The 21,977-nt window shown below is 47.8% G+C and overlaps 1 protein-coding gene and 1 non-coding gene across 3 annotated transcripts in view; one reads left to right on the top strand and one right to left on the bottom strand.

Annotated features, from left to right (window-relative positions):
* Positions 1-405: 405 nt before the first annotated feature.
* On the bottom strand, positions 406-513 carry LOC122238912. Its single transcript, XR_006218060.1, has one exon. It is a non-coding gene; the product is annotated as a U6 spliceosomal RNA (small nuclear RNA).
* Positions 514-2,516: 2,003 nt separating this feature from the next.
* CLIC5 (chloride intracellular channel 5) overlaps positions 2,517-21,977 on the top strand; it is a 103,392-nt gene continuing 83,931 nt past the window's right edge. Inside the window, exon 1 of one of the 2 annotated variants that reach the window (XM_042986491.1) lies at positions 2,517-2,755. Coding sequence is in view for 1 of the 2 variants with exons in the window: in XM_042986489.1 (XP_042842423.1) it covers positions 3,576-3,638 (63 nt within the window). In the remaining variant the exon portion in view is untranslated. Of the gene's footprint in view, positions 2,756-3,247; positions 3,639-21,977 lie in introns of those variants that run through there. The other variant, XM_042986489.1, reaches the window with a different exon arrangement.

The raw sequence follows: 21,977 nt of genomic DNA, 5'->3' as shown, positions 1-21,977 counted from the left end.
AACAATCTCCAGCTTTTAATTGATGTGTTTAGATCATTTTTATTTAGTGTAAATATTCATATGGTTGGATTTAGGTGTGCCGTCTAACAGTAAGTTTTATGTTTGTTCCCTTTGTCCCCCCATCAAGCCTATTAGATTATTTGAAAATTTCTTCCCATTACATTTTGATTTACTTATTGGCTTTTTACTACATTTCTTTATATAACTTTTATAGTTGTTGCTTTAGGAGTGGTTATGACATACATACCTAACTTTTCTCAGTCTGCTTACAGGTCATAGTTTGCCCCTCGAAGAAACCTTACCACTATATAAATCCCTTTACCTTCACCTTTATGCCATATCATTTGAGTCTGAATATATTTAAACCCCGTAAGACATGTGATAATTTTTGCTTTCAACAATCATACAAATGTATGGATGTTACACAGATTTACATGTTAGCCTTGCATTGGGGCCATGCTAATTTTCTCTGTACTGTTCCAATTTTAGTATATGTGCAGCCAAAGTGAGCACTAAATATGTCTTTGAAGTGCTTTCCTGGTAAATAGTTACCCAAAGCTTGCACTAACTGTGTGAAACTATGATTATCAGAAGTAGTGTATGATCAAGGAAGTGTTTTTCTCTGGACAAAGCTGGAATAGACTCTAACCAATTATGATTTGACATTAAAGGGTACAAAACAAAGATTTTTTTTATCTTGAGTGAAAGCAGAATGTGGACTTAAAAACTAGAAATATGCACAAAGGTACTTCATCACCAACGCGGACTTGTGTGTGTGTGTGTGTGTGTGTGTGTGTGTCAACATGAAGATTTAGAATATCAAAACTATCAGTTGTCTGTAGGGATGTCCAAATGGAAGGTATTATCTAGAGATTAAAAGGGAACTAGTTCATTTCCAATAAGCAGTAAGCAGTAGATGTTTAGAGAAAACAAAATGGAAGCCAACTCTGCTAGGCTGGAAGTCAGGAAAGTGGAGGTCACACCATACATTGTTTAGATCATAGCCAAGAACATGATCACACGTGTAAAGCATTTTTCATCTAAAGAAAAAAAAAAACCCTCAAGGGCATTTCACGCATATAATTTTATTTACCTCTGCCACATCGCTATTGCAAATATTGTCTGCAGTCCAGAGCAGGAAGTGATGAGTCTGTGCAGCATGCAGTGAAGGTATGCAGTCATTGGCTCAGAATGTACGAGCTGTGAAGGTGACTGTTTCTCTAAAGGCTTTGGTGATGTAAGCCTGAAACCAAGGAGGAGGAGAGCAATTAGACCTCACCTTGATTAAGCTGTAGTGTATTGTGAGGGCTTGCAAGTTGGGCTTGGCGACTTCTTCAGTGAAAAGGAACATTTGTACTTGTGGTTTCTGGGGAAACGGCCTGCCATAAAGGGTGGTCAGGGTACCCTGCCATCTTCTCTGCCTGTCAGGTGCCTGGCCATTCAGGAAGATTCAGCGGAGTGCCTTCTGCTTTATGAGGCCTTTCTGTCTACCCACTCCCACTGTGGTGAATAATCTGTCTACATGCTGATTTATGGAGCCCAATTCATGTGACAGCCTTAGTCTTCCTTCCATGTGACTATTATCCTGAAATGGAACTTAATCTCCATTCAGACCAGGACAGTGTCTTTGTTTCTTCAGAATGACTTACCCAGCATGCACTAAATTTGAGAGAGGCAGTTAGTAGAGTAGTTGGGAGCAGAGGCTCAGTCTTTCTGCGTTCAAATCTGCCATTTTCTAGTTGAATGACTAGAGGCAAGTTACTTAAATACTTTAAACCTGTTTCCCCCTTTGGAACACTGGGATAATAACACTAACTGTAAAGATGAAACAAGTTAAGATCTCCAGTGCTTTTTTTTGTCTGGTACGTAACAAGTATTATTAGTTATTTTTATTATTAAGGGATTACTTTGTTTTCTTACAAAGCTGTGAAATAAATGCATTATTTGTGAGCAAGGCAAGAGAGAGCAGCAACAGGATTAGCTAGAGAGAAGGCAGAGAAAACAAATGAAAGTTGACCAGATTTCAGATGCAAAAGATTTTGTACCTATTTTTAAAATAAATGAAAGGTGGGAACATACATTGGTACAACCCCTTTGGCAGTGTCTATTCAAGAACATTCTTGTACGCTATAACTTATAAATTCCACTCCTAAGGATATACCCAACAGAAAAGTGTCCATGTTATCACCAAAGAATGTTTGATAGAATGTTCATAGCAGCAGTATCTACAGTAGTCATTGACTGGAAACCATGCAAATGTCCATCAACCAAAAATACGGATGTTAAGTTGTGGCAATGAAAATGAATGATTTACAACTACACACAACAGAATGGATGAATGTCACAAATGTAATGGTGTGCAAAAGATGCCAAACATCAAGAGTATATATACTGTATTTACTGTAAGATTCCGGACAAGTGCTGTTACACGTCAAGATAATGTTTACTCTGGCGGAAGAGAGGGGTGGAGGGGGAGGAAAGGAAGAGAAGAGAGACCAAAAGGAGCTTCTGGGGGTGTAGTTAGTATTTTAATTCTTCATCTGGCGTTCCATGGGTGAGTTCAGTTCATTGAACTGGACATTTGTGATACGTGCATTTTTCCATATGTGCATCATACTTCACTACAAAACAGAGAACGGAATTTGACTAGGAAAGAAAGGAATGAAAAGAAGAGACAAGAAAAGAAAGTGGGAAAAAAAGTAAGCCTAGAAGATCAGCAAGACGCGGGTGCTCGGCTCCGGCTGCCCCTGACCAGGTTGGCTCACCCCTCTACCTTAGACATGAGCTCTGCCCACCCCCACCCCATGTCCTACCCCATTTGCCCAGCTCTAGGATGGCTCCTCATAGGGGTCCTTTCTTTCCTTGCCCCCTCTCCACAGCTCCTCCCCACTCTGAGCACGGCTAAGGCAGGAAGGGGCTTTCCGAGTGGGTAACGCCAATAATCGAGTAACTTGGACGAGCTAAAGCATCGTTAATGACACATAAGACTTAAAGCCATCTTTTCTCCCCTCTCTTTTCCCGTTCGCTTGGACTCCCTCTCCCTCCCTTTACCTTTCCCATAAGGTCCCCGGGGCCTCGTAGGCGGTGCCAGCCCGGGTCGGCCGCGACTGCCTCCGGTCCAGCGGGGCCGGGGCGGCGGGGCAGGGGGCGGGGGCCGGGGCCAGGGCAGAGGCCGCGCTCGCCGGGCGCCCCTCCCGCCCAGCCCCGCCCGGGCTGACCCCGCCCCGCGGCCTCCGGCTATTTTGGGCGCGTTGGCGGCGACGCGGGGATCGCTGACTGGAGCGGATCCTGTGACACCTCCCTGCAGCCCGGCACTTGTTGCTCCGGGGACCTGCTGCCATCCTTGAACCCACCTTTCCCCTCTCCTCCTTTGCATGTGATCTCTCGGGACATTTGATCTGTCAGACACTGCGGTTCCCGGCTTGAGAAATAGATCCGATAATAATAATAATAATAATAAGCGCCGCTCTCAAGGAGGGCCCCGCAGAGCAGGAGCAGGAGCGCAGAGCGCTGGCTCAGGCGCCGCAGAGGTGGCGCCTCCCCGCCCCGGGACGCTGGCCCCGGGCGCCGACGGCATGACGGACTCGGCGACAGCTAACGGGGACGACAGGGACCCCGAGATCGAACTCTTCGTGAAGGTAGGTCGGCGTCCCTGCGCCCGCCGCACCTGTCGCGCCTGCAGTCGGGCTCCCGGCTGCGCGGGCTCACGTGCCTGGGCGCGGACAGAGCTGGGACGCTGGACCCTCCCCAGGGAGGACAGCCCAGCCCAGCGATCCCTTGGGTGGCCTTCCTGCAAGCCAGAGAGCCTCGCTTCGGGGCTCCCGGCTGCTGTGGAGTCAGGTGCAATCTTGCAGGTGGCTATCTTCTTGGAGAGTTGGCCGGCCGTTTGTCAGATCCTCTGTAGAGCAAGCGGGTCGCCGCTACAGGTCCCTGCCCGGTGCGATTCTGGCTAGTCCTTAAGAGCCATCTCAAGGTATAAGGAGGTGGCCGGAACCTGCCTGGAGCCGTGAGCGTGCCTCTAAAATTGGGTGGGAGAGAGGGCTAAGAGAGGGAAGGGAAGAAAAGGAAACATTGCCGATCCGGACAATTATCTTTGGCAAAATAAAAATAACAGTTCTTCAAATGTCTTTTCTCTCTTTTGCCGAGAGCTACTAAAAAAAAAAAAAGCAAAGGAAACAAAGGTGTTTCTTGCTTTGTGACCTGCAAAGCAGAAAACAAACACTCCATTGGCCAACATTACTATTATTGTCATAATCATGGTTCTGCAGGGGAGTATCAGGAAATGCCAAGGTTTGGCAAACAAACAAACAAAGAAAACCAACAACAACTACAAAAAAAACCCCGGTCAACTTGGGGCAGGCTGGGATGGAGGGGCACAGTGCACAAACTGACTTCAGTCGCCTCGCTCCCTGGGCAGAAACAATCTACCCTCCCAACGGCTGTATTTCATTTGCAACCTGTAGGAGGCAAAGCATGGAGGCGGAGGAGGCGGCGTTTCCCGGTCCGCGGGTGGTGCGGTGTAAGAAAGAAACATTTGATCAGTCCTCGCTGTGGCGGGCTCACCGCAGAAGCCGGGAAACCTGAGGCGGCCGGAGAGCGGCCTCCTGGGCGGTGCGGGGAGAGTCGCCAGGCTTGGGGGGAGGGGAGTGCGCTGGCGGCGTGAGAGCCAAGGCGGGGGGGAGGGAGGGGCGCGGGAAATAGCCTTCAAATGCAAAGTTTCCCAGGAAAGGCACAGGTGACTGAGGAGAGGAGAGTTCCTTGGTGCCTTTCAGGAGTCTCCCGGCTGAACTGAAAAGACCTATATATCTGCGATGGGAAAGATATTGTTTTGAGCAAATTGCCCTTATCTCCAAGCTGATGAGAGATTTTCACCAAAAAAGGATAAGATCTGCATAAACCTTGACAGCAACCCTTTGGTCTTTGGTATCTTTTGATGCCTAAAACCGAACAGAACAATCCCCAAACCTCCATCAGGTTACGACTTGGTAAGTGGTCCTCCCCAGTTGGCCCTAGCGTACCACAAAGGTCTGTTAAATATTTTTTGGCTAGGTGTTACCTTCTTTGGGTTTATTTTTCAAAATAATCCATAGAAATTATGCCTGTCATTTGCTTTGCTGAACCTGTTTGTCTCCCCTCAGGTGTGGCTTCTGTCTCCCTCATTTGGTTTCTGGGTCCCCTCTGGGCAGGATTACCAGGTCCTTGGGCAGACCCAGATAGCGAAAGAGGTCGCGTCCTCTCCAGAGCTGGGCCCTGTTGGACCAAGGGCCAGGAGCGGGCGCCCTGAACCTCACCATCCAATCCTGTGGCCTAGGGAAGGGAATGAACAGGGAGAGCTTTAACAAAGCCAGGAGGCTCGCAGCTCTCCCTGAAGAAAGCTATTCTAGGACTTTCTCAGATTTCCTGGGAGCAGGTAGTTTCATAGTGTCAAGTTCCTGAAAGCTATTTGAAACACAAATTGACTCTTTAGAGTCAGAGGAGCCCTTTGACCCACTACTAGGCACGGAGACCAATTCTGCCTGCACCTTGGGAACTTCGTGTTGGCAGCTTTGAAGGTTTTTTCCACGTATACAAAAAGCTCACTGCACAGCCCTCAGTGCCCCCAAAAGAATTCTAAAATGCCTGTGTTGTTATTTGTTTTGGCCCTAAAGGAAGGCAATCCATGAGAACCAGGCAGGCCTTCATGATTAGCTCAAAAACCGGACTGATGGGAGAAAAAAAAAAAATCAGGAAAGCTCTTGATTTTTCCCCCTTCTTTTTTGCAATTCTGGTTTGTAGTTATCATTTATAGGGAGCAGCAAAGGCTGAAAAATGATTGTGAAATCAAGATCCTGTCCAGGTGATGATTGGTTTTATTTTAGGGAAACAATGTCCTGAGTTCCAGAATCAATTTACAGAATTGACATTTCTCTGAGCTCTGTGATTCTTATGAAGAAAGGCCTTCTTGTGGAGGGTGTCCGGTGCCTGAGGTCCTTCCAGCAAGGCAGGATCGGTTGGTTTCTAGGAAGCCTCTCGGTCAGGCTGGGCCCCACCCAGAATCCTATGTGTCATCTTCAACAACTTTCTGGAAGGGACCTTCTCTCCACCGGGCCTGTCCACTGGGTGCATCATTCAAAACCTGGGTCGCCCAGGGAGTTTCAAGGACACATGATTCTAGCCCACATCAACTGATTATCATCTGTTAACTATTACTGCTGCTGATAATAATAATAATGATAATAATAATAATAAATGGTAGCATTTTAAGATTTATGAAGCACATTCAAATACTTTATCCTGTTGGATCCCCAGCATCCTGTTTATGAGCCTTGGTTCCCTCGCATGAAAAATGAAGAGAACGAAAAAAAAGTGACTCACGGGGACCTTGTGAGACTTAGCTGCTGTGAGAGCACTCAGTGAGCCACAGTTTGCTTTCTGTGTAACAACCCAGGGAAGTAAGAATGATGATTCCACCTGTTTTATGGTTGAACACGCCTGGTCACATTCAGATCCAGTCCTCCTATGTAGCAGTTTGGACTCTGAATTTCTCTTTCTTTTCCAAATACCCATGTTAGGCCTTGTACCTGGTTTTGCTGAGCTAAGCTCTTGAGGGCCATCCAAGAGGACAATTCATTGATACTTAACTAATGCATTCTAATGTAGTCATAGAATGCAGCCAAGGAGTCTGCTCTCCTTGCTCTGTACTCCTTGCAGAGAACATTGTAGTAGTGACTTTTAGGAAATTATCTCCCTCACACTTTTAATTTCTTCAACAATAAGAAAGCTTTGAGTAAATCAGCTCTGATCTAATGTTTCATAATCCCCATGGGCGGGACAGAGGTTTGGAGAGACAGGACATGAGATCGAGTCTTGTTTTGCTTTTAATTGGCTGATGACTGAACAAATTCCTTAACTTCTTTTTTTTTTTTTTAATGTTTATTTATTTTGAGAGAGACAGAGCATGACGGGAGCGGGGGGTGGTGGCCAGAGAGAGAGTGAGACACAGAATTGGAAGCAGGCTCCAGGCTCTGAGCTGTCAGCACAGAGCCCGATGCGTGGCTTGAACCCAAGAACCGTGAGATTATGACCTGAGCCAAAGTCGGATGCTTAACCAACTGAGCCACCCAGGAGCCTCCAAATTCCTTAACTTCTACGAGCCTTAGTAGCCTCTTTTAAAAACAAGAGGATGGTCATAAATAAGGTGATCATATCATGTATTGTTCCGACAAAGACACTTGGTTGGGGAGTGAAAGGGGGTGCTATGAATAATTGGGCTAGGACAAGAATTGTTCGGGGTAGATCAAGATGTGTGGCCACTCGGTTATGAAAATACTTTCACCACAGACTTGCTGTGAGGACTCCACAGGAGCAAATAGGTGAAAGCACTTCGTAAATGAAAAGGGCTATAAACACACATAAGTAAAATAATGATATGAATTCCATGTCAGATAAAACCTTTCCTGATCTGCAGGCCCCTGATTTGCCTTAAGGAACAAAAGCTTGGCTGCTTCCTCACTTGCAGGGCTATTTCAAGACTAAATGAGATCACACACAGCTTGGACTTTGATCATAAGGAAGACAGCAGGTTAAATTGACAGTGGCAGTGAGTGTGGTTTATAGAACGAAGAAAGAGCAAGGAAGTAAAAGCAAAACAGAAAGTGGTTCTGGGAAAACAAACACAGGATGTGCTGAGTAGGTTAGATCAAGACATTCCTCCCATCTGCATTGATGCCTTCTCACCTAGTCTCATCTTTAGACCCCCAAAAGTAGAAAACCACTAAGGTGGTTAGACCAATTTGCTACAAATGTCTCTTGGTGCCAGGGCGGTGAATTTCAATAGAGACTGGTGGTTCTCAACTTTGGCTACATATTCAGGTTGTTTGGGAAGCTGTAAAAACTCCCTATGCCAGGCTACTCCCTGGTCAATTACATGGATGTCTCTGTAGGGGCGTGGGACCCAGAAGCAGTATTTTTACCCCCACCCCCAGGCGAGTCCAGGGTGCAGCTTTGGTACAGAGTCACTGAGTCATGATCAGAGGCAAGTTTGACTGCAGGCAGCTTTTGTCACTCTGAAATAGGTGGCCTCACAAGTGCGGATTAATGTCCAGAATTTGTAACAGCCTCAGGGCATCGTGATCAGGAGTGATGTTGATAGAGAGCTCGCACCCAATCTGCGCTCGGTTAACAGATGCTGACGGACTATAAAGCCCTCTCCACAGGACTCCAGAACAATCAGTGCATGGGGTCTAGTCAAATAAGCCTCAGTTCAGCGTGGGGGAAATAAAACGGCATCCTGCTGATTGTCTGATGGAAATGACTGGTTGTTTTATTTATTGAGTGATCCAGAAGGCTCTTGACAGTGGTGCAGAGCACAAGTCAAGTCATGGTAACCCATAGTACAGTCATCTGACTTCCAGAACAGACAGGATCACATGTTGTGACATTCCCTCTCAGATCCCTGCGGCCCACTGGCTGCCCGGTCACCTTGGGCACCTTGCCTGAGCAGGGGATCATTAGGTTTTGACATCCCCTTCATCCTATTAAGCAGCTGTTTTCCTTTTCCGCTACTCCAGGTTTGGGTCTGAGGTCAATAATCCAGTGCACACATTCACCTGCCCTGCTGTGTCCATGAGTACATCTTTTCCGGAAACGCATCCATGGGAGTGCTAGGGTCAGAGGTCAACTGGCGTATGCCTCAGGCCCCGTGGCAGATGGTGGGGGTGAGGGGGTGGGGGTGAGGGCTGTGGGTCTGCAGAAGCGAAGTCCATTCAGCTCCTGCCTCCCTGCCCGCTTGCTTGCGTTGTTTTTCTAGGTTGCCTGGCTCCCCTCCCTTCCCCGCAGCTCCGCCCCTCCCCGGGGCAAAGACTCCATCAATTTTGACAGTCAGGTAAAAACCTTTTCATCTTGATTCCTTTTGAGTTGCCAGGTGCTGGGCCCCTGTTGGTGGCGGCAGGAGGTGTGTTGGAGGAATTGCTGGCTTTGGGGTCAGGCCGTGGGCTCCCAGCCATGCCGGCTAGGACAGGCTGCTGTGGCTCCCTGTGCCACAGTTGTTTTTTTGTTTGTTTTGTTTTTTGTTGTTGTTCTTGTTTTGTTTTGTTTTGTTTTGTTTTGTTTTGTTTTGTTTTGTTTTAACCAGGGCAATACTGATGAAGGTAGTACATATTTTGTAGAGTTGGTGTGAGCATTGAATGAGCTGTGCGTGAATTGGGGCAAAAACGTAGCTTCTTCCGCTACAGCGTCCTTGGTGAGAAGCCAAGCCCATGAGCTCTCCTACCCTGGTGTATCCGAGAAGCCACAGACTCAGTCCTACCTGCTTCTGCCTCGCTGCTGGAGCTGGGTACAAACGTCACTGGATCTGATTGCCTCTGTGAAGTGCTGCTCTGTGTCCCCAGAGGCCGCTGTCTGCAGTTATGTGGTTGGCCTGGCCACAGGGTGTGTGCAGATCCCTCACCAGTGGTTGGGCTTCTGGAGCTCAGTGGAAGTTGATTCCTCCCCATCAGTTGCTCCCTCATCCAAGGGAACTCCCACGTTAGCCCTGGGGGCTGGGTCAGGATGCATCAAACCCTTGGGGCGGGGAGGGGGGGGGTGTGCGCGGAGTGGGGGATGGGGGCATCACAGGCCTCTTGTGGGGATGTTATTTTAGGGGCGTCATTCTCTTTCCAGTCACTGGGCTTTGGCTCACCGGGAACATGCCTATACCTTTAACCCTTAGACGAGAAAGAAGGCTCTAGAGTCTCTCACCTTTGGTTTCAGGAGGACCCCCCCACCCCCACCCCAGCAACCTTCCAGCTCTGAGTAGCCATAGCTGCTCTTCTAGAAAATATACACGCGTGTCTACGTGTATTATCTATCTGCACAATACAAACGACGTAATAGACTCTCGATATCTGGTATTTTTAAAAATTATTACCCAGGAGACATCCTTATCTGTCTTTGTCATCAAGGCTGGAGGACTAGAAATCGTGAAGGAGCAAAGTGGGTAAGCGTGGCTTTCCTGAAGATGTGGGTCAGTGATCAAAAGATTCTCTGTCTACCCAGGGCATCCTAGACCTGACTCTGCTTACATTCTGAGGGGTCAGCTCCAACCACCGGGGAAATCTGCCAGCTCCCTGATGGAGAATCTACTTTGGAAACACATACATGTAGTGAAGTAATAGCTTAGTTCTGAGATGGGAAATTCTTTCAGGATAAATAAGATAGAGAGCCTGTTGTCAGAAACTAAATGAATCTTTTCTGGGAAGAAGAAATGGAGTTTTAACTTCTACCAGCACCCTCTCGCTCTGCTTCCGTGGGAAGATTCTTTGAACTGCATGTGTCGTAGCCCTCACGGTGAACAATAGCTGGGCCAGTGGCGTTCGGTTTGGGGATGTGCGAAAGGCACTGCAAAGCTTCTATACACCGGCTTGCTCGTGCCCTTTCTTCAGAAATCCCCATTTAGGAGGATTTGGGGAAGGCCCAGGCATCTGTCTCCTTACGAAGCTATCCCTGGGTGATTCTGGGATTTATCGAAGACTGAGAGCCACTAGCCCAGACCATGGGTAAATAGAGCTGTACAAGGAGTGGCATCCAAAGGGCGACGTGAAGTCCAGCCCCTGCTTGAAGCGTGCATTTCGCAGGGTGGACGAGACTGAGGCAAGTACTCTTACTAGCGTGCATCACCCTGGATTGAGCACAAATAAACCGGGAAAGGGAGGAAAGGAATCCATTTGACCTTTCTTTTATAACTTGCTTTTATTGTCTGTAATATTGTGTTATGACATCGGAGTGACCAGTAATTTTGTTTATTTATTTATTTATTTATTTATTTAAGTTTGTTTATTTTTGAAAGAGAGGGAGGGGGGGAGGGGCAGAGAGAGAGTGAGACACAGAATCCGAAGCAGGCTCCAGGCTCTGAGGGGTCAGCACAGAGTCCAGAGCGGGGCTCGAACCCATGAACCGTGAGATCGTGGCCTGAGCCAAAGTCGGACGTGTAACCAGCTGAGTCATCCAGGCGCCCCGGGAATGACCAGTAATTTTAAAAGGTAGACATGAAGGAGATATTCGTGAGATAAAGAACTTTTGGAACTTTTGGAGTTAAGGGATTGAAAACAGTCGGTCAACCAACCAACCAATCAACCAGTTACCCAACATGCTTATGAAGCTGCCTATTCTGTGCCAGGCTCTATGGAAACTCAAGAGGGGCTGCTGGAGAGCAAGGAAGACAGGGTCTTAGGAGTCCTTGAGTTTGCAGCTGAGGAGTAAAACTTCAAGCAAGCATCAGTGCCTCATGAAGGACAGGAAATGAAATGACGGGTGCAGGTATAGGGACCAGCATGTCCTGAACGATGTTTCCAGGTGTAAATTGGGGGGAGTGGGACCTGAGTTGTGCTTCGAAGAATGGTTAGGATTCATGGAGTGGCAACCAGGTCAGGTCCAGCAACAGAATGCGGTGAGGATATTAGGGCCCAGGGGGTATATAAGATTGTCCGAAGAGAATGACCTATGAGGAGGGGTGCAGTTGGAAATAAGGTAGAAAAAAACCTAACAGTGGGAAGGGTTGTGAGTGGCCGGTAAATGTTTTTTGCTCCATCATAAGTAAGTGGGAAGCAACCAGAAGTTTCTACACAGGATAGGACCTTAATTCGGTGCCTGCTTGGAAAGGCTCATATGCCGTATCGCATGATGTGGTCGGCAGTTGAATGAACTCAAAAGTAAGAAGCCCTGGACTCCAAATCCGATTGGCCACATATCAGGTGTGTGAGTGTCTTTAAGGCCAAATTTCCTCTTCTGTAACATGGGATACGAGATTATAAAGTGGTAGAACTTCTGACTTGGAGAAACCTCTTACAAGTCCTTTGTTCTGACCCCCTCTTAGCAGATAAATTCACAGTATAACATTTTAGGTTGCTATATTCACCTCCTGAGACACAGGTTTCCATATTTGGGATGGTGACACCATTGATGGGCTTGTTCATGATTGTCTAAGATGTTGTAAATGGACTGAGTGCAGATAAACTAATTGGGCTTGAGTTTTACAGTTCTTTTTAGCCCCGAAACCCTATGAGTCTACCATAGAGCGGCGAGGACAGGAGTGGTTGCTAATGAGAATAATCTTCTAGTGCTAGAAGGGTTTTGTTTGAGGCAATGGCAGGTCAGTCAAGTGCAGATGTCCAACAGAGGGCTGGAAAGCCCGAACTCAGAATGACCGGAAGGCCGGGGTGAGGGGTGGGGGGTTGGATTTCTGCTCAGAGCTGCAGCTGAAGGACTAAGTTCCGCAGAGGAGGAGGAAGGAGCGTGAAGGAGTAAAGAAATAGGGACTGTGCTCAGGAAATGCCCACCTGAGGGGGAGGAGTGAGGCCCCAGAGAAGCCGGCAAAGGTGAGGAAGGAGCAGAGATGGAGGAAATGAATGAGCCGCCCTGGATGAAGGGCACTATGGGAACGTGGCTCAGAGGCAGGAAACAGCAGGGTGTCCCCGAAGAACTGAGTGCCCTGTGGCTGTGGCAAAGAGAATGTGAAGAGAAGCAGGAAGGCGACAGAAACATAAGTTAGGGTCGGATTTTGAGGCACCGCTGATGGCAGGCCGAGCAATTTGGAGCTTTTTTACAACGTAGAACGTTGCCTGTGGAAGCACCTGCTGGTGGGGAGGGAAGCGCTTAATCATCTGAAGCTGGCCTGCCTGGCCCTGTCGCATCCGAGGAGACGTGTTTAAAACTCCGGCGGTCTTCACGGTGTCACAGGCCTTGTGCCGGTCACTCCACCCCCCGGGTAACAACCTCTGTGGTCCTTAAGAGGAGGTTATCCACCCTTGTTAATCATTATCCTCTGGTAAGGAGGAGAGCGACAGCATCAGGCTGGAGAGAGGACTCCCGAGGTGAGGGAGGGAAGGGCCTATAGTGAATGGAGTCCAACTGGGAGCCCATTACCTAGAAGGAAGAGGAAGGGAAAACCTCCGCGTCCGTTACTATCTCTTAAAAATCCAATTTGGGAGGTTGTCATGGCAACAGAGCCAGTTTTCTCGATTCAGCTCAAGGCTCCCCTCTTCCGAACCCGCACGCCTCTGCTGCCCGGTGCTGACGGCGAACAGAGGCCCGGGCGCTACAGCAGGTGGGCGGCAGTTCGTTTGTTCACATTTGGGTGCTGTGGCATTCTGTAGTCATTATCGTAAAATCTAGGATCCACAGTGTCTTTCTAATCTGCCTGAGAAACCAAAGGAGCCACACGCCTGTGGTGATGTATCACCAATGCCTCAGAGTTTTCCTGGGCGGATAAAGAGTTCTGGGCAGGGCTTGACCACAGGACTCTGGCACAGGGGAGCCACGTGGGCAAAGCTACGAGACCTCTCCTCGTTTGGGTACTGAGTGAGCCTACCAGAGAGCTGACCTGTTTGGCAGGATACTACAAGGGACAAGTAAGAAACACGAATCACTTTTGCAAGCCAGCGTTTTTTCCCTGTTGGAGTGTGAGAGGTATCTTATTGGTCAGCGTGGGCCCTAACAGCTCGGCGCAGTGTTTAGTGAATGGTTTTCCCTACTCGGGTTCCTTCCACTCTGGTCCTGCCACCCCCTAGGGCTGCCGGCTCCTCTGTCTGGACTCCACGTTTGCCAGCACAGGGGGAGACGGCAGGAGGAGGATCCCCTGGAAGGTGTGCGTGGTCCCTGACCGCAAGTGGCCACGTCACTGTCACCCACTTTCCATAGTCCAGAACTCAAGTATCATCTAGCTGTGTTCCCAGGAAGAGGGGGAACAGGTTGGTGAACCACAAGTCATTATCTACCATAGAAATGATTTATTTCCTTGTTTCTTGCCACCGTATTACCTCATCACCCCTGTCAGGGCATCCTGCCTGCGGCCTCTCGCCCCTCCTGTCCTCCAGGTTTAATGCCATTAGCTTAATCTTCCTCAGATACTCCCTTTATCACACCCCCTCCTCTACCTGCTAGATCAAGTTCAGGTGCTTCAGCTTCATATTGAAGACTGTCCAGAACAAGCCAGCATTCCATTTCCCGACCTTCTTTCCCATACTCCCTGAAAATGGTTCCTTATGTGTCTTAGTAGTTTTTTATGCTTTTTTGAGTCTCTTCTCTGATTCTATCCTCACATGTAGCCCCTTTGAGGAAGGAAGAGATTTAAGCTTTGTCACAGACGAGGTGCTTGCCGGGGTCTACGTGCTGTGTTGTTCTGCACAAGCCGAGGGAGAAACCTGGAGATCCTGATTCTAGAACTGACCAGTCCCCACCAGGACAGGGTTTCCCAGTCCTGTAAGATCACGAGAACCACCTAGGACACTTTCCAAATTCTAGCCCAAAGTTAGGAGCCAGAGTCTTCAGGGGATGGGGCCCCAGACGTCTATAATTCACTAGTACCCCGTGATTCGGATGCACGGTCCGTTATGGGAACATTGCTATAACATAACAAGGGCCCCTGTGAATATCCTGATCCCAAAGAAGTGAAACTAATGGTGGACATTTAAGGCACAGTGACATGCAGACACGGGAGAGAAACCTGAGGGAGCAGTGGGCCTTCCAGCTGCTCTCAGGTCACCCCATCTTAAATATTGGCCCATGCTTTTAGAATGCACTCCACGGACTGTGCAGCTATAAAAACAGTCATTGCCAGGTGTTTTGGGTTTTGTTTTTGTTTTTGTTTTTTACCCAGCTGTTCATTCCCATCCCCAGATCATAAGGTGCTTGAAATAGAAGATGTCAGGAAAGAGATTGGGGGGATGGCAGGGGGCCAACGCGTGGGAGAGACAAAGGGAAACGGACTTGACTTTGAGGTAGCAAAACCAGACCTCACTCTCCAGTCCACTTTTGGTGCCCTGGGTCTCTCTGCAGTTGTGGAAACCAGACGGTCAGTTTCGAGACTGAATAATAATAGCCGTGGCTGTATGCTGCTCTGAATACCTTACTTGCATTGGCTGAATCCTGATCGTGACTCCCGGTTTGCAAATGAAGAGACTGCAGCTCAGAGAGACAACGTCCCCTGGCCAAGGCTGTAGAGCTAGGACATGGTAGGTATTGTCCCCCAAAGACTTTCTTAAGTTTATTTATTTTTGAGAGAGAGAGAGAGAGAGAGAGAGAATCTCAAGCAGGCTGCACACTGTCAGCACGGAGCTCGATGTGGGGCTTGAACTCATGAACCTTGAGATCATGACCTGAGCTGGAGTCAAGAGTCAGATGCTTAACCGACTGAGCCACACAGGTGCCCCCACAATTATTTTTAATCACTGATGAGTGCTCTCTCTCTCTCTGTCTCTGTCTCTCTCAAAAATAAATAGACTTAAAAAAAATAACAAAGTTAATGTCAAAGTTGCTTCAGGGGCATCTGGGTGGTTTAGTCAGCTAAGCATCTGACTTCGGCTCAGGTCATGATCTCACACACAGTTCATGAGTTTGAGCCCCACATCGGACTCTGTGCTGACAGCTCAGAGCCTGGAGCCTGCCTCGGATTCTGTGTCTCCCTCTCTCTCTGCCCCACCCCCCCCACCCCTCTGCTCACACTCTAATCTCTCTCTGTCTCTCAAAAATGAATAAACATTAAAAAAATTTTAAAGTTGCGTGAAATACCGTTTTCCATGTGGCAGCTCTTTATCAAGGTCTGCCAGCCACCAGGCCATGGCTCTGATAGGGAATGAGCTGCACAAGGCAGGCGCAGTTGAGCCCTGGCAGAACTCACAGCCTGGGAATGGAGGGGGCAGGGCACACTGGACATGCAGGGGGGTTGTGAACCCAGGGCAAGTACAAGGCTATGGGACCTCCAAGCAAGGGGACCCAGGATCAAGAAGGCACTAAGCAAGTTTTGTAGCACAGGCAAGGAAGGACTTAGGATACAACTCAGGGGTGGGACATGAGAGTCCCTGCTGATCTGAGGCAGAGAAGGGAGACGATGCCATCTACCTCTCCCCTCAACGGGCCCATGGCCAGCGCAGATTCTGGAAGGAGCAGGTGATGAAGGGACCCTAGGTTCTCCACCCTTCTCAGGACTCCAGGTCCTTCTTTTGACACCGCTAAGAACAACCGTGGAGGATCCTTCTGGCCCCTCTCCCATGCTAAGTCACCTTAAAGGGCTATCTGAAGCTTATCTAGGCCTGATGCTCTCCAGAAAACATTTTTCTACCTGTGTGCCAAGAATTCCACTATCAAGGGTGAGGCACATTTCATTCCAGAGCGGGAGATAAATGGCCCTTGGTGGGAATGCCTGGCCGGTTCACACTTGGGAGTGAAGGAGTACCTCCTGGCGTGTAACCAGCCATCAGTCAAGGAGGGGAAAGGAGTGGTTATCAGATGCACTTCGTTGATGGGGGGAAGGACAGTCTGTGAGGAGCTGGAAAAAGAGGCCAGGGATGAAGATACATGTCTCACTGGCCATGGCTCTGCTCCCTGGGTGCTGATTTCCTTTAGTTGGGTCCAAGTGAATAGGACAGTAACCAACTGACAATGGTTACCTTGAAGTCACAGATGAGATAGATCCTCTCCTGGTGGCTGGTTGTTTCCTACAAAGGAGTTTGTGTGCCCTCATTTTATTATTGCTGTGTCTGTAGATCCCATATATTATACGCAATACATGTTATAGACATACATTAGATAAAAAGGCTTTGGCATGTACTATATGTTCAAATAATGCTATTGCTAAATCATACATACCTAATCTGCATTTATTCCATATTCCATAGCCACCGCATAGTTGTTGAGTCACAGAGCAGTACAATAGAATTCAGGGAACTTGGTTTTTGCTTCTGCTTTCTGCCAGCCTGATATTCTGGACTGGTCGCTTTGGGCTTCTTCATCCCTTAAAACACGGGGATTGGATGAAATGATAGCTGAGGTCCCGTAAAAAATCGGTCCTTTGATTCTGCTGTGTACCGAGCACTGTGGGAGGCCCTGAGAGAGCTTCCAAAAGGACTGAGTTCTCAAGCAGGTTCCCATCTACCCGGTGAAGGGTCTTGGAGCTCCCACAACCTAGTCAGGGCCAGCAAACTGCTTCTGGAAAGGGTCACATAGTAAGTGTTTTTGGCTTTGTGGTCTGTCCCGTTTGTGTCACAGTTACCCAACTCCGCCATTGTGGCGTGAAGGCAGCCATGGACAGTATGTAGAAGAGTGCTTTTTCTCACTTCCCTTGTGCTTGGGAGCGGTTCTGTTCCCTTTGATGTTAACACTCGCTGCTTCTCTGGGCAGCGCTCTAACATCTGTGTGCTGGGGCACGACCTCCTGGCTGCACGGAGTTACAACAGGGTCTACCCAGGTAGGTCACCAGGTGAAAATACAGTGAAGACCTCATTTCCAAACCAGTCTTGCACAGCAAGTGACATAGGTAAGCAATTCCAATAGGCAAGCCCCTCTATGAGGCCTCTGAAGACTGCTCCAGAAGGTTGCTTTCCTGAGAAAGGAGAATGTTGTCTTCCGAGGCAAACATTCCCGATGGTAAACACTGGGGGCACTTTATGCCGTTGACTCCCCTGTGTCCTTGACAAAGACACTTGACCTCTCCGGGGAAGTTTTCAACTATGACGTGGATGAAACTGCATTCCTAGGCCTGCTGGATCCTGGCCTCACTTCAGATTGTGTAGATTCATGGAATCCACTTACGGTCTCTGGCTATTGTTTACTTATTTCGATTAACTTTCACATTAGCCAGTTTCACTGTGCGCGTGCATGTGAGTGTGCATGGGTGTGAGCGTGAGGGTGTGTGAGTGTGTGCATGGCCGCATGGGTGTGCACCTAGTTTCCTCATATTCAGGTCTTTTCAGCAGCCTCACATAACCAAGATCTGGCAGAAAATTATTTCTCTCCTGTACCAACAAGTCTTCATAAAGGGCACTTTCGCCCATCATTCGTGTTTATCCTTTGGAGAGTCCTTTCAACTGATTGCAGTATTGACATGTAGAACGCGCACTTGTCCTTCTCGGCTGAGGCCCAGCACATTTGAACACGCTCCTCGCAGGCCCTGCTTCTTCAAAGCAGAAGCCAGGAACTGACTCTGGAGACCAATTCCCATTCTGCTTAAATGAGGGAGCGGGTGTTCTGTGGTTCGCAACAAAGAATCCGTATCAGTATTTCCTCAGAAAAAATTGCCCAACAGGATCTTCTTTGAAGTCTTACAGATCCTTTGACATTCATTATAAAACCTTAGAATGTCCCAATAGGAGATTGAACACCAAATATTTCTTTTATAACCCCAGTAAATTCTTGCGGGTGATTTTAATAAAGGCTACTACAAACGTAGATCCAGGAACCCGGAATTAATCTGACTCATCCGGCCAGCCTGGGGTAGGCGGGGGTAGAGCAGATCACTTGGGTTTCTCCACCCTCCTCGTCCCCTTTAGTGTCACCGAAGCACAGCCTTTTCACTGAACGAAAACAAGTTACGGTAATCCGAGAGCCTCCTTTAAGAACGAAGAGTATAGTAATATTAACTAACATTTATTAAGTGCTTACGATGTGCTAACTGCTTCACACACATAATAATACTATTACTAGTAACCCTATGGTGTAAGACGAGGAAACTGAGGCACCAGTGGGTAAGTGGCTTATCCAGATCCCATAGCTCACAAGTGTTCCTAACTCACCGCCTCCGCGAAGCAGTGACCTGAGGCTGTGTGGTGTATGAGGGTGAAGGGACAGTCTTCCCTGACTACCCGTGGGCCTTTTTACTACCTCCTTCTCTTCCCCTTTCTGAATACTGTAACAGGCTTAGATGTTGTTCATTATACATACCCCGAGTTGACACAGAAATATTAAAAAGGTAAGTGGCTGTTAACCAACAGCCTTACCCTCAGCCTCCCGATGCCTCCCTCTCAGCCTGTGCTGAAGATAGGACCCTCGTGAGGACATCTGCTGAGCCTGAGCCCTGCTTTCAGTCAACCACATGGACAAGGGATTAGGCTTGTGTCAATCCCAAGGGTGAATGCTGAGGGCTGATTTTTTTTTATTATTTTTAATGTTTCTTTATTATTGAGCGACAGAGAGAGACAGAGCGTGAGCGGGGGAGGGGCAGAGAGAGGTAGAGACACGAATCCAAAGCAGGTTCCGGGCTCTGAGCTGTCAGCACAGAGCCCGACGCGGGGCTCGAACTCACAAATTGAGATCGCGACCTGAGCCGAAGTCGGGTGCTTAACCGACTGAGCCACCCAGGCGCCCCTGAGTGGCTGATTTTAAATTTTAAGTAGGGAAGGCTGATTTTAATTTCACACACTGAAGAACTTCCTTGCACTGAGTTGTCAAACAGAACGATGGGTACCTCGAGAGAGGTGGTGAACTACCCATGAAGGATATATTTAAACAGTGGTTGGATGACTTCCACAGGGCTTGGTGGAGAAAGAATCTGTGTATTTGGGCCTAGCACATAGTCTTCAGCACATAGTAGGTGCTCATTAAACAGTAGCAATCGTTAACAAACCTGTTCCCCCTCTAGTGGCCTGTTGTTTTAATATTCTTTTTAATTTGTAGTTCTGCTGTAAACTGGAAAACATGCAAGTGGTCAGTACTTACTACGTGAAGGGTTTGTGAAGGTTAGAAATCTGCTAAAATGACGTTACGCTTTTGAAGTGTTGGAGTTACTCAGAGGAGCTCGGGAGGGGTTCTCTCCCCCGTGTCCTGGGGTTGCTGTAGCTCACACAGGAGTTGATGTGCCCATGCATTTTATCTAGTTTAAGTTACAACAAAACTGGGCCGTGAGGCATTTGAAGGCAGTTGCACTGACCTTTATTTCCGTGTCCCCTGCAAGTCTTTGCAAGGGCCAAACGTTTGGCAGATACCCAAGGAGTTTTCAGAGACTGATTAATCGTTTGTTCAATAAAATCTTGCCAGTCCTGGTGACGAGATCTAGAAAATGTTAAATATGCTGACTCTTGTCTTTTGTCCAAAGCGTGTTCTGTCCACTTTCTTTAAAATAGATACGTGAACTTAATAGTTTGCAATGGCCATGTGAAAATGAGAATTTCAGAACCTTTCCTTTTATACATAATCAGATATTTTCTGCTCGTATGGCTTCTTGAAATGTTTCCCAACTCTGAAAACTTGGAAATGAGGTCATGCCCAGTGAGCTTAGACTGGCTAGGGCGCCCGGCTTTGTAATTGCCAGCATCTATTTCCTGCAGGAATTGCTGGGCCAGAAACCACTCTTCTGATTGGCTGTGATTGACGGGGATCCTCTCCTGTGGGAGCTCAAAATGCTTCGTAGGTCTCTTTCCCAGGAACCAGCTGGCTTGTGTGCTGAGTGTGTGTGCATATGTGCGCGCATGCATGCACACGCGGACATGTGCACACGTGTGAACAGAGGCATGTATAGAGCGTGCATTCTCATGGGGAACAATATCTCCTCAAGGGGATAAAATTGGCTCTTGTGGGGTGAAAATTCTTACTCTTTTTTGGTAGATAAAGCACAAATACATATATAACACAGAACCAGATATATAATGTATCTGTGGTATTAAATTTCCGTGGGGGTAATGAGGGGAAAATGACTGCAAAGGCTTCTTGGGGAAGATAATAATGAAAAAAGTTGAAAACCACAGATACAGATGTATAGCAGATTCACTGATATATAAATACACATGTATTTGTGGGGCCACATGTATATAACATACATGCATGTATGTCTATTAGGCATAAACACATATACATAAACACATACATATACATACTATAGTAGATTCACCCCAAAATTGAACTGATTGAATTGGTGACAGGGACAGGACTGAATTCTGTGTTCGTTGTGAAACTTTCTGCAACTGAGGGATTCGCTTTCAACTGTCATGTCCCCCATTAAAGATCTGATGTGCCATGAACTGCCTTCCTCATTTTAACTTGCCGACACTTCAGGTAACATTGTGCACAGTCTTCAAACACAGATAATCTGTGTTCGCTGTCACTCTGTGGAAAGGCTGCCTGTTAGACATGAGCTGGATCACCAACTCACTTTACCAGACATCCACCGAGCCCCTCCCCGGTTGGTGTTGTAAGGTATCCCATGGGGCATGCAGAGATGGGGAGCTCGGCCCCTGGGTCTGAGACCCCACAGTAGAGTCAGGGTTAGGGATGGGCCTTACAGGTGTGAGCGCCCCTGAACCCATTGAAGAATGGAGGTGACTGAAATAGCCTGAGACAGGGGAAGGGGCTGACCTCACATCTTTTGGTACTCCCGATCCAATTTTCTCTGCCCTCGCTCTCCTTTATCAACCTTATCCTGATGTTCATCTTTCCTCTTGTTAATTATTTTTGCTGTGATCATGCCGTGTTTTGATTTAGAGTGCCCTGAAAATGTTTTTGGAAGTAGGTGGTACATATAAAATCTAATTTTTTTTAAATGTTTAAAAAACGTGTATTTGTTTTTGAGAGAGACCGAGAGCAGGGGAGGGGTAGGGAGAGAGGGAGACAGAGAATCCCAAGCAGGCTTCATGCCATTAGCACAGAGCCCCATGACACGGGGCTCAAACTCAGGAATTGTGAGATCGTGACCTGAGCCGAAACCAAGAGTCGGACACTTAACCAACTGAGCCACATAGCTGCTCATAAAGTCTAATTTTTTTTTTAAAAAGTCTTGTTACACATTCGTACATATAATACCTGTATTCGTCAAGGCTGTCTAGAGTCAGCATTGAGTTCCTTGCACTCCATCTCAGTGACCTTCTTGGCCATTATACTGGCCCTCTGCTCATACTTACTCCTTGACTTACTTCCATGATGTATTCCCAACCCTCCTTAGAAAGCACTCGGGGAGTTTCAAGAAATGTCGATGCCCGGCCCCACTCTGGACCAATTAAATCCAAGCCTCTGGGGGGTGGGGCCCAAGCATCTGCTTGTCTTAAAACTCCCCTGATGATTCTAATTGCAACCAATCTGGGCATTACTTGTTTAATCCATCAGGTCCCCCAAATGACTGTGCATCACAACCTTCCTGGGAACTTCTGAAAAATACAAGCCCCTAGGCTCCACCAAGGAACTTGGGTATGGAAAGAGAACTCTGTATTTCCTGTTGCCTTAACGCCAGACTTCCACATTGCGGCCGCTGCTTCGGGACATAC

The sequence above is a fragment of the Panthera tigris genome, chromosome B2 (genome assembly GCF_018350195.1).
Source record: "Panthera tigris isolate Pti1 chromosome B2, P.tigris_Pti1_mat1.1, whole genome shotgun sequence".
NCBI lineage: Eukaryota > Metazoa > Chordata > Mammalia > Carnivora > Felidae > Panthera > Panthera tigris.
The sequence above is the reverse complement of the archived record's forward strand: the minus strand, read 5'-3'. Positions and strand labels throughout refer to the sequence as shown.